This window comes from Aspergillus karnatakaensis (assembly GCF_047715665.1).
Source record: "Aspergillus karnatakaensis strain CBS 102800 unplaced genomic scaffold BJY04scaffold_4, whole genome shotgun sequence".
In the NCBI taxonomy this organism is placed as follows: domain Eukaryota; kingdom Fungi; phylum Ascomycota; class Eurotiomycetes; order Eurotiales; family Aspergillaceae; genus Aspergillus; species Aspergillus karnatakaensis.
In genome coordinates, this window is record NW_027395716.1 from 659,096 (window position 1) to 671,541 (window position 12,446).

A 12,446-nucleotide genomic window follows, 5' to 3' on the forward strand; every position below is an offset into this window, starting at 1 on the left:
TGATGAGCGTCACGTGTGTGGGGTTACCCCTCCATCGTTCTGGTATTACACAAATACGGACCCCTCGGCTGCAGAGAGCCGTCACGATAGCGTAACTATGTGTCATCCCCGCCTCGGCTGAAGACCGCTGATTAATGGGCGTCGGAGATCGGAGGGGTCGCCGCGATTCCCCAAGGACAGGAAGTCAGGAACAGGCCGACTTTCTCCTGGTGGCGGCTTCTACGGTTCTCTTAAACTCTTCTCCTTATTCTCTTCCTGTATATACCACCGATCAAAAACCGTACATACATGCGTCATGTCCAATAACTCCCAGGTCCCGAATCCGGCGCATATCCAAGCCGATACAATGCTGGCTCGGCGTTTCGGCAAGGAAACAGTCAACTATTTCTCGAGTAAGTGGTCAAATCAGCGCTCTTATTAGCTATGTACTAACCAGGCGTCTAGGTTCCCCATTGAACCGTCTCTCGTTCCTCCGATCAGACCACCCCTTCCTCTCCGCCGCTATCAAGCACCCCTCGACCCGATTCGTCGTTCTCAAGGACCTAGCGCCACTTACAAGGTCCCCCGCCGCACTGTATTTCGCCAAACTCGACGAAGTCCGCAAGCTTGTTCCCGAGACAGTGTACGACAAGTCGGAGGAGGAGATCATCAAAGATCATGACTCGCGGAAGACAGAGCCGCACCTTATTTTCCTAGGCGTGGACGAGACGGCCCCTAAGGAGGACGGATTCAACTGGAAGATCTATTCCGGCACGCCGTATTTCGCTCTTGATGTCTCAGAGAAGGGCAACGAGGAGCAGCAGGCCAATGCGAAGGAGGTTCTCGCCGGGTTCGAGTCCAAGGAACTCAGCTTTCTGCAAGCGAGGGTTGCAATGACATTCTCCGCAGATGAAGGTAAGCCTTTATCAACAATCCAAGCAGAACCAGGCCACCGCTAACACTCCATACCCACAGCCGCCATCTACGCACAAGCCCGTGCCCTCACAGACTGGAACATTCGCAACATCTATTGCGGCACCTGCGGCCACCGCACCATCTCCGTAAACAGCGGCACCAAGCGCTCCTGCCCGCCCACCGACGCAGCCCTCGCAGCACAAGGCAAGCCCACCGAAAAGCCCGCCTGCAGCACGCGCACCACCCTCTCCAACCTCTCCTTCCCGCGCACCGACCCCACAATCATCGTCGCGGTGATCTCATCCGACGCCAAGCGCATTCTGCTCGGCCGCTCCAAACGCTTCCCACCGCACTGGTACTCCACGCTGGCAGGCTTCATCGAACCCGCCGAGTCCGTGGAAGACGCTGTCCGCCGCGAGGTTTGGGAGGAAGCAGGCGTCACTCTCTCCCGCGTCCTCATCCACAGCACCCAGCCCTGGCCGTACCCTGCTAACCTGATGATCGGCGCCATTGCGCAGGTGAGTGACCCGGCGCATGAGGTTATCAGCTTGCAGCATGATCCCGAGCTAGAGGATGCGAAGTGGTTTGAGATTAGTGAGGTTGAGGAAGCGTTGAGGGTTGGCACGAGTAATCTGGATCAGGCTGCTGGGCCGGGGTATAAGGAGGGGGGGTTGAGGTTGCCGCCGGCGACGGCGATTGCGAATCAATTGATCCAGGCGGCGATCAAGATTGACTTTTTGGCGGAGCAGAATTCGTCGAGGATGTAGAGGCGGAGTTAGAGGGTTGGAGTGGTCATTGTGGTAGTCAGCGGCTGTTTGTTATAGACGATAGACTGCATGATTAATGATGTTCGATGCTATCCTAGCGTTGAGATAAAGTACAGTTGCAGTAGTCCATTTGGTGTTTCCAAACACGATAGTATAGTAGCCTCATGCACCTCTTAGACAAAATCGCTAGATGCCTCCTACCACCCACTAATCAAACAACATGCAATGCCCATGCCCATGAACTCCAGCCAAAGAGATTAAGGAAAACCGCTAAAGATTCGCATAAACCGTCCCATCCCTCAACTCATGAATGCTATCCTCCCCCGGACTCGACCCCACCTCCGTATACCTCCTCCCATCCCTAAGCTCATGGATCGTAATCCGTCGATGGGATTTCCTCCTCCTCGACCCTCCCCTCCCACTAGAAGATGTATCACCCCTGGCCTCCCGCACCGCCAAATCAATGCTCCCCGCATCACTAGGCGCAACGCTACTACCAGGCGTCACGGCCCTGCTTTCACGACCTACAGAGGCCTGCAGTTGGTTATCTGCTACCATGGCGAGACCGTCTTCAAGATACCACTGGCGGAGGTCCATAGCGAAGGTCTTTTCCTCGTCGCCGAACTCAACGGGCGGGCCGTTGGTTTGCGGGTTATCTGGTGAAGAGGCGGAGAAAACAGCCCAGGCGCTTGTGCTATCGCTGACGAGAATGACGGAGTGGTCGAGGCTTTTGACACGGAAGTTGCGAAGGAGGATGGCGTCGCCTTCTTGGAGGGTTGGCAGGGCGGGTTTGTAGGGGCGGAGGATCTGGGCGTAGATGGTTGTCCCGGCCATGGATTGGTCGGTTAGTTGGAGGGTTAGGATGAAGTCCTTTTTGCCGGAGGTGGCTTTTGTTGCGGGGCGGACTTCGCACGCGATGGAGATTGTGTCTACTAGCGCGTTGTAGTGGTCGATGAGCGTGGCGAGGGGTGCGAAGTATGAGAGTTTGCTGCGGAGGCCTGGGTAGTTACGGTCTATAGGGCTGGTGTTGATGTTGTTGTCGGGTTCTTCGGCATCGTCGACCTCGATGCTAGCTTGGAGGATTTGGTCTTCATCGAGTAGGGTGGGTGGCGCTGGCTCGACGACGACAACCGGGGGCGCAGGCTCGGTTTCTTCCTGTTTGATGACGGGCTCCTCATCTACCTTGGTCGGCACAGATGGTGACGCGCTGGTGTTCTCTAACACAGTTGACGGTGGCTGGATGTCTGAAGGAGACAGTGCCGGTTCAATGATTTGATGCAATGTCACAGTTTCCTGGGTCAATATGGGAGTCGGTAGCATTTCACTAGGTGGTGCTACTGGGCTAGACGATCCCTCAACCTTTAGCACCTGGGAGGGGCCAGGGGTGATCAACTGCAAGGCTTCACGACGGACCGACAATTGTGAGACCTCCCCAGTGGAGTCATCATCCATTGCTAATGGCGCAGCTCCGTCGAGTTGCAGGGCCATGAATCGTTCGCGTTTGCTCTCAGGGGACTCCATGGTCACATCTGCAACTTCTCCTGGGTCCTCCTCTGGGTCGTTCAAGGCACTGGGAATAGCAGGATCGACGTTCTGCGGCGCCCCAAGCGCGTATAGACTGGGATCAATTGCCATGTCATATCCTTGCTGTGTCTGTTCAGACGTGATAATTCGTTCGGCGGACTCCGACACTGCGGCCAGGTAATCAAGAGGATCGCGTTCTGCAGGCACATGTGGATACTCGGTAGTGGCTTGGTAATCTTCGAGATATTCCTGTGCTGTTGGCAATCCGTTCAGGGCCGGGTCGTGGTTATCTACCAACGGCGGCTCTGCAAAAGTCACTCCAAAGCTTGTGTCGGGCTGTTCCTGAACGTCCTGAGGGTGATCCTCATCGACACCTCCATGTTCCATATAATCATCAGCCTCGACATACTCAACCTCGGGGTGCTCGTCACCTGCGGGTCGTCCACCCGTTAGGGAATGTTTCCGTTGATTCCTGATATCGTCTTCCAGATCGTCTTCAATTTCTTCATCTATGCCCCCCACCGCGTCTCTCTCATCAACCTCCTCCTCAACATCTTCGTCCATTTCGTCATCCATTTCATACTCTTCCCGACGGGCATATTCATCCCGATCCTCTTCTTCATCTTCATATCTTCCTTCTTCCCCTTCTTCCTCGTCATCAAAACCTCCTTCTCCAACGTCAGCCCGATCTTGGTCCTCCGAGTAGTAAGAGCCTCCATCTGAGTATTCGTCCACCTCACGGCCCGACGTACTGATTTGCTGCTTAGCTGGTGGCTCATCCTCACTGTCACTATCCAGAACAATGATTTCTGGCTCTATATTCTTCGGCTTGGCCGGTGGGCGTGGTTCTTCGTAGTCCGACTCGCGTTCGGATTCGGAGTAATCATAGCCGTATCCAACTTTATGTTGCGACTCCTCGTCTCCGTCTTCGTAGTCGTCCTCGTAGTATTCTCCTTCGTCATATTGGCCCTCATCGTCCTCATCCAATTCATCTTGATCCTCATCATCATAATGACGATCTGGTTGTTCGGAAACATCTCGGCTTTCTGGAGACACTGGGTCGCTTTCGATAAGATGCGGTTTGTCGTCCTTCTGCCTTTCTGGAACTTCGCCATCAACATCCTCATTCTCGCTCCAGACAGCAGAAGCTCCATCGCTTTCGTCGTCTTCACGTTCTATATGTTCCGGTAGTCGTTTATTACTCGGCCGACCTCCTTCATCTGCTCTTGGTGATGAGACAATTTCCTCCTCATCCCCTTCGTGCCCGAGCTGTGGCTCCGCTTCTATTTCCGAGCTGTCGTCCCGAATGTCCTCTCCACCTTGCTCCATAACATCCTCTTCATTATTATCAGACAATTCCTCGTCGCGTACTTCTTCATTGTCCGCTATGATTGTACTCCTGGCCACATTACTACCCTCAACTTGGGGGCTAGACGGGACATCTTCGGATTGCAAAACAGAGTCAGGTAGAATCGATACGTCGTCGGTATAGACAGTCACGGCATCATCTTCGTCGTGATGTGTGTGCTCGCCATCGGACCGGACTTGAGGGGGAGTGGCATGATCCAATTCAGATACATCCTCATGTACATCCTCGGATATAGAGAGTGACGGCGTTATTGATTGCGCAGCAGCAGCAGCATCGATCGCAGCCATAAAATATCCACTAGGGCTATTTGACGTCGTACATATTGGCGAAGGATCAGGCAGACTGGGTGAAGAAATTGGTTGAAGTCGTGGTGTATTCGTGGGAAGATTTAAGAAATGGCCCAGCCCGCTCACTGCAGCTGATTCAGGGACACTTCTCGAGGCAACAGTAGGACGGACAAACTCAGCGCCCTCTGAAACACCGTTGGCCGGCTGCTCCACTGCTGATTCTAAGTTTTCCGTCTGAGCATCAGCCATAGCCACATCTCTATCAAGTTCCGGGCTAGTTTCCAATGCCCGCTTTGGTACTGGTGATACGGCACTTGGCTCAGCTTCTTGTGCAACGGGTTCCTCGGCCGTGTCCGACCCAGTCTCCAACTCTTCATCAAACATGTTCATCCAGTCCTCGGGCGGATCCCTTTCCCTTGGGCTCTCCGGTTCATCAATCACGCGCCATTCAGTGCCGCCCATACTGAATCTTGGCCGTTTCCTCCCTTTTCCAGGCACAAAGCCATCTTCTTCCACGAATGGGTCAAGCGGCGCATTTGTGAGACCGAAAGAAACCCGAGACTTTCCCAAAAAGGCTGGGGATTGCCATGAGGCTGCACCGAGAGGTCCGGATGTGTATGCGTGGCCATTTGCAGCAGGCGTGCTCGGAGTTGCCGGTACGTGATCCGCAGGCGGAGGTGTGGGGGAGGAGTGCTCGATCGAAACTCTCGCAAAAGGTTTGGAATCGCGCCAGATCTATACAAAGTCAGATGCCTGCCAGAGTCCAGTATATCTCTAGAAGATTCACCTCAATGAATGCCGAGGTGTCAAAATGCACATCCCAAGAAACACCTTTGCCGGGAGTTTGCGCCGCGGCATCGTTCTTTACCAGTCTTGAACCCGCAAGACTGAGATAGACCTTGTCGCCAATTCCAAGATGTGTACCAGCTACCTCCTCCGCAACACTGCCGTGGAAAGTGACTTTCACTTGCCCATTCGATCGTCGGAGACGGAAATCGGGCTCGGCTAGAAGGACGCTGAGGGACTTCGTAGAGGACGAGTAGGGCCATAGAAGTGTCACGACAGAGTGGATAGTGCTCTCCTGCAGGCGATCAAGGTCAGGAGAGAGATGCGCAATTGGAATCGCTGTGGAACGTAGTCGCTCAGATACCGCGAGTTGATCGTGTGTGTCCATCATCGGCTCCGAAATTCAGGGTGCGTTGCTCATGCTTCGGAATCCTAGATGTCGCATGCTTCTCGGTGAGATATAAACACTCAGGACACCAAAGAGCCTTAGCAGCTAAGAATATCGTCGAGCCTTTGTTGGGCGCTTGCTTGAAGACGCGTTTGGAGCTTTGATGGATCGCAATCGGCGGAGCTTGAGAGTCCAATTAAGCTCTTTCGTATTGTTGCTGTAATATTACTGTATTTCGGTGGGCTACAGTGGATTTACAACAGCATCATCGTTTTTTATAGTCTTGGGAGGTTCCTCTACGCAGCAGAAGTCTTGAGAGAATCTATCAGGAGTATTTCAAGGTGCTAGCCATTCGTGATGCGAACATAGCTTCGCGCGTGGGCTGAGCCTTGCCATGACTCTAACACAGTGGGGTTTTGCTATCCGGCATCGGGACACTATTTAGCGGCCTGATGATGCTATAAAGTACTCCAAATCTCCAGGCACCTCAAAAAGACTAGGAAACATATCTCTCCAAGATCAGCCCACCAAGCAGGCATGTCGCTGTCAACAGTTCGAAGGATCGCGGTGATAGGCGGGGGCCCGTCGGGGGTTGCTGCAGTGAAGTATACAGCCTAACAGCCCCTCCATAAAAACTGCATTTGCTGATAAGAGGCTAGGTACTTGTTAGATGAGAAATGCTTTGACACTGTAGATGTCTTTGAGCGCAGAAGTTCCCTAGGTGGAGTCTGGAATTATTCCCCAGCGTCGCTGAAAGAGACGACACCAGTCCCAGTGCCTCAGCTGAATCCCAATGAACTAGTCGAAGAGCCAGTTTGGCTGCCGAAAGAGGCACCAAAAGAGAGCCAGACACCGATGTTCATCTCCCCCATCTATGATACGTTAGATACCAACTTGCCCAAGGAGTTGATGAGATTTGGATCGAAGCAGTTTCCGTCGGACGAGCAGGACTTCCCGAGGCATTTCACAGTCAAGTCATACTTGACTTCGTACGGCGACGAAATCAAACAGCATATAAAGTTTGAAACGCAAGTCACGGAAGTCAGAAAGGCTGTCCAGGGCGCATCCGGATGGACGGTGTCCACAAAAAACCTCCGAACAGGGATTACCACAACTGAATCTTACGATGCTGTGGTTGCGGCAAGTGGTCATTTCGACGTCCCTTATCTCCCGGACATCTCAGGAATAGTGGAATGGAACAAAGCTTACCCTGGTGCCATTACCCACTCAAAGTTCTACGACTCGCCAGCACCCTTCCAGGACAAGAAGGTCATTGTTGTTGGAAGCTCCGCATCGGGGCTTGATATAGGCAACCAGATCAACGAAGTGAGCAAAGGGAAGATTCTCGCATCTCAAAGGGCACTTCCCCTGCCCACCGCAACAGACAAGGATTATTGCCCTGAGATCGTGGAGTTCCTTTCGCCGGGAACGCACGAGCGAGCCGTCCGGTTCGCAGATGGCCGAGTTGCGAATGATATTGATACAATCGTATTTTGTACGGGGTTCTTCTACTCGTTCCCTTTCCTATCTCTTGATCCTCCCGTCACTACTCATGGACGGCGGGTCGAGAATGTCTATCAGCATCTGTTCTATATTCACGACCCAACTCTTGTGTTTCCCGTGCTGCCGCAGCGCATCATACCATTTCCCTTGTCCGAGAATCAAGCTGCGGTGTTCTCCCGCGTGTGGTCTGGCCGTCTCAGTCTTCCGTCTACCTCGGAAATGAAGAAATGGGAAGCTTCACTTGTTGCTGAGAAGGGTGACAGCCTGGCTTTCCATCTCATGCCCTTTCCTTTGGATGCCAACTACATTAACATGCTCCATGACTGGGCGTCAACGGCCGAGAAACGTGATGGACTCGACAACGATGGCAATGGCAAGCAGTGTAATTACTGGACCGAAGAGGAAAGGTGGATGCGACAGATGGTCCCCGAGATGCGAAGGGCATTCTTTGCTAAGGGTGAAGGGCGGCGTTCGATCAAAACGCTTGTGGAGCTGGGGTATGATTTCAAGAGGTGGCGAAATGAACAAGAGCATTTGCCATGAAGATAGAGTGAGGCTTTGAGACAACCTATATAAGAGTTTAGACAGTGCATGGGCTGGTTAAATGTACCTGACTATTCAGTACTAGGGTTGAAGTATATATCGTGGAGCAGGTCTCGACATATAGCTAGATAAAGCCCAGAAACATTGTTGGATACACACAAAACATCATTATACTGACTTATAGAAATCCAACAAGGAATATATAGTGCATACAACCACCTGACAACCTGGCGCTGGTCAAGAGGGGGCTGGTAGGGCGGGGAGTTGCCCTGAAGCAGGTCACGTGTGGGCGATCACCCGCGAAGCTCTCCGTCCGAGGCCCATACTCTCTCTTTCACCTCTCTCTCCCCTAACACACCTTTGACCATTCACCTTTTACTTGTCGCAGTGAGGTGCTACTCCTCTCTATACGTCCTGAACTCCACAACTATTATTACTACATCACCCATCATGACCCGACGCACCCTCAACGTTTCTCCGCACGCATAATGCGCAGCAAGCGGAAAGCATCGCCAGTGTACAATAGTAAACAATCGTGGTCGTCCCCCGACAGGAGAAGACAGACGTGGAGGATCAACTACACCGTTATTTCCGACGACGACGAAGACGATAACGAGAGCAACAACGCACAGGAGGCAGAAGACGAAGAGTGGGAAATCGAGGGAATACTCGACGAAACCGAATCTCAATATATGATAGATTGGGCCGGGGACTATTCACCGACTTGGGTAGGTTCTAGCACTGTCATGGCTATACACTTTAATTGAGTAGCTGTCTAACGTCCTATCTTTTTCTAGGAACCGAAAGACAACGCCAGTGAAGTTGCGATCCAGGTTTGGGAGGAAAAGAAGACGAGGAAGAAGAGTCAACTTGCGCCTGGGACGAACAAGGACCCTGCTCGAACTGCCCCGACACAACCTCTCACCCCAGCTCCTGAACGCCGTCCGGTTATTCCTGAGCAAGAGCATATAACCGGATCTTCGTTGTTCGTTTCGCCCGAAGGTGCGCCGGGCGAGACTCCACCGGAGGCCAACAACCCCCCGCAATCAAGTGTGGTCATTGAGGAATCTATCCAACTGCAGCTGGATACGAAACCCAACCTATCGAGAAGAAATCACAACGTGTTCGAGTACTATCCGTGGTCACCAATTCCTTCTAGATATCTCCCTGGGGAATCACAAGACCGTACCAGGTGCCCAACACCTAGCAGTTGTGTGTCAGATCTTACAGAAGGGAGATCCGTACAATTCGAAGCAGCTCTAAGACAGTGTCCTATCGCTCGGCCCAGGTACCGGACAGAAATTCCAGAATCACCCTCCGGTTTACTCGCACCACCGCAGGAAAGTCAACCCGTACTTGACTTCCAGCTTCCAACTTCAAAAGCTTCTCCTACGAACTCTGCCCAGAACACCGGGGATCACTCAATACACAGCCACTACAGTGATCCGGCTGTCGCAGTCTCAACCTCAACACTCTCTAGTACCCAACCTACTGCATCAATTCCTCAGCCCCCGGGCAGCACTCAAACCGATAAGACTGTTGACTTCTCTCCGAATATACCCCCGCCAAGAATACCTTCCGAACCAGTTACCTTCACACGAAGCACACCTTTGGTTAGACCATATTCTGAACAGTCTCCCTCTCGCCGGAGAGAACTAGTGGTACTCTCCGAGCCCGTGGAAACACACTCTCCGGTAGGCCAATCACCAACCAAACGAGCAACCATGGATGATCAGGGTGAGAAGAAGGAGGAACCTTCTCTTACAAAGACTATAAAGAAGTACAGCCACGTTGAAGGCTCAACACCCCGGGAAAAGGTGAGAACATTATACGCACAGTTGCGCGAGAAAAGCGCTGCGGTAGAGGCATTGCAGAATGAACCTAGCGCGACTCCATCGTCGGTTGAAGATATCGAACCTGCGGAACCAGTCTCAATACCGGAGACAGTTGCGCCTCTCAGTGTACGGGTAGATAAGGACTCCCACTCAGGCTTTGAAGAGCCACCCCCGGAACCTTCTTTAGTCGACGTCGACCAACAGGCCCATGATGTTGAGAGCTTCCAGACGATTCAACCTAGCGCCTTGACTATGGAACACACTGAGCCGAAAGCCCCGGGATCTCTCCATCTTGGCCCTTCTGAGTTTGCCATAACTCTTCCGATGGACTCGAGAGTCAAAGATGATTATGAACGAGTTTTGCATGATAATTCGCACATTGTATGGGGGCATCTTAGTGACAGCCAGCAGGAGCTTCAACAGGAACAAGTGGCTTTATTACAGCAAATGCTAGAACGACTCAGCAACGCAGCAACTCATCCTGATATAAACGTTGCTCAACATATGAAAAGTGCGGACGCAAACTTTGAGCAGGAAGCTGCCTGGGCAGATTACTCCAGTGCAAAATTCCTTCTACTAAGCTATCTGATCAAGGCTGCCGGCAGCCATGACATGCACCTGGTCATCACGGTTCGAGGAGAGAAGACCCGAGATGTTGTTGAGCGATATCTGAAAGGTAAAGGGTTCTCATACATACGCTCGCGGGAAGAGATGGGGGCAGGAACCAATCTCGAGGTCGCCATGGCAAAGGAAGCCTTGAGTTTTGGCATTCAGACAGCACAGGCTGATAGGATTGTTCAAAGTTACAAGCCTCCCTCGGCAGTAATTGCGCTCGATTCCTCCTTGAATACGAAGAGCCCATCTATTGAGCACATGCGGACTACATTTGCCCGTAACGGGAATCTACTGCCTGTTGTCCGGCTTATGGTTGCTAACTCAAGTGAGCATGTTGAGCTGTGCTTCCCTGGTCATTCGAGCCGTGATGATCTCGCTGCACTCCTTCGATATTCCATTCGGCTTCGTGACATTGTTGGAGACCTTCAGGATGACGCTCTAGGAGTGCAGGAAGATGCGGGCGAACTCATGACATGCCTCTTATCTGACAACTTCGATGCTTTTTGGGCCTTGCCACAAGTTGAGCCTCTGCGCGAGTCAAGCCTGACTGGACCTACTGAAGACGAGAACCTCACCCCTCCAACCGTAGAACCCACAAAACCTGCAACCACAGTGGCCCAGAAACGCGTCTTCGTAAGTGAAGCTCCTACACTATATCTGACATGAGACTAACAAATGGCAGATGGAAGACTCGATTGAGCCAACCTCTAAACGGCCGAGGACGGACGAGTCGCAAGAAACGAGTCAGTTCACAGTCAGCTCAAAAGGAGCCACTCAGACATTAGACACCGAGTTACAAAATTTGGAAAAAGGTCTACTGCAAATGAGAAACAAACAGGAGGCAGAGATAGAAAGGCTCCAGAAAGCCCTAGTTGCCACTCAGACCTTCGTGCAGGAAAGAGAAAAGGCCCTAGGGCTTTTACAGCATCGCTATGAGTCTCGAACAAAAGAGCTACACAAGATCCGCCAGGAGCGCGACCGTTTACTCGAAGCTAAGACAGCGTCCGACCAGAAGACAGAAAAACACAAGGAAGACATGACAAAACTGAGGGACGAACGCACCCAACTTCGGCATGAGCTCGAGGCCGCGCGAGAAGCCCTCAAGTCCGGCGGAGGCGACGCTGCCGAACTCGAAAAAGCAAGAGAAGAAATCCGCCGCCTCACAAAAGAGAACGCCAGTCTCGTACGCAAATCAGAGTACGAGCACAAACAAGCCGAGTATACTCGCGATCAATACCAAACAGCCTCCAACGTCGCCGCGCAATCCGCAACCGAACTCCGTCAACTCAAGGAAGAGAACGAAACACTGAACCGGAAACTCGCCGGCGAAGCTGCCAGACTACGCGAACTGAACCTCAAAAACGATGAAACACAACACCTGAAACGAGTCGCAGAACTCGAATCCCTCCTCTCATCCCGTGAAGACCTCCTGCGGAGAAAAGAAGACGAACTCCGCGAGATCCGCAAAAATCGGCCCTCGACCAGGTCAACGAGCACAGCGCCTCGAAGCCCTAAATTGAATGCGGGGAATAGTCGTCCAACGAGCCCCGGGATCATGAACAACAACAATAATAACAACGGACACAATTACCCGGGGCGCGGCAGTGCTCTCCGATTTAGTTCGGATATGCATCTCTGACCTACTTACTTGCCCTAGCTACCTCTCTACCTACCTAACCATCTTACCCACTTCACCTGATCTCAATTACATCAATCATATCGTCACCATTTGGTGCAAGCAAGCGAGCAAGCAAGTAACCTTCTAAACCACCTTAACATGCACACAAAAATGAAGTGCATTTACTGTTCTGGGTAGCCATTTCCATTTTATCTCCATCTTTTTTTTTCCATTTCAATTTTCTTTTCCGTTCATGCTACGCTACCAAATGTATGAGTCAAAATCAAACTCTGGCGCTGGCGCTGCGCTGCGCCGCG

The 12,446-nt window shown here is 52.2% G+C and overlaps 4 protein-coding genes across 4 annotated transcripts; 3 read left to right on the top strand and 1 right to left on the bottom strand.

The window, feature by feature from the left end:
* The first annotated feature begins 17 nt into the window (after positions 1-17).
* Positions 18-2,012, top strand: BJY04DRAFT_178770 (NAD(+) diphosphatase). Its single transcript, XM_073709791.1, has 3 exons — positions 18-392; positions 445-894; positions 955-2,012. The coding sequence occupies exons 1-3, from the start codon at positions 296-298 to the stop codon at positions 1,659-1,661; spliced, it is 1,254 nt and encodes a 417-aa protein (XP_073576078.1). The 5' UTR covers positions 18-295; the 3' UTR covers positions 1,662-2,012.
* BJY04DRAFT_213797 (uncharacterized protein) lies at positions 1,932-6,015 on the bottom strand (the record flags this gene model as incomplete). The annotated part of the gene is made up of 2 exons (XM_073715030.1): positions 1,932-5,576; positions 5,629-6,015. 2 exons carry the CDS (start codon positions 6,013-6,015, stop codon positions 1,932-1,934), a joined length of 4,032 nt encoding a protein of 1,343 aa, XP_073576079.1.
* A 504-nt stretch (positions 6,016-6,519) lies between these two features.
* BJY04DRAFT_178775 (putative flavin dependent monooxygenase) lies at positions 6,520-8,210 on the top strand. The gene is made up of 2 exons (XM_073709792.1): positions 6,520-6,620; positions 6,675-8,210. Exons 1-2 carry the CDS (start codon positions 6,553-6,555, stop codon positions 8,059-8,061), a joined length of 1,455 nt encoding a protein of 484 aa, XP_073576080.1. The 5' UTR covers positions 6,520-6,552; the 3' UTR covers positions 8,062-8,210.
* A 339-nt stretch (positions 8,211-8,549) lies between these two features.
* On the top strand, positions 8,550-12,150 carry BJY04DRAFT_213799 (uncharacterized protein; the record flags this gene model as incomplete). The annotated part of the gene is made up of 3 exons (XM_073715031.1): positions 8,550-8,789; positions 8,859-11,144; positions 11,194-12,150. 3 exons carry the CDS (start codon positions 8,550-8,552, stop codon positions 12,148-12,150), a joined length of 3,483 nt encoding a protein of 1,160 aa, XP_073576081.1.
* Positions 12,151-12,446: the final 296 nt, after the last annotated feature.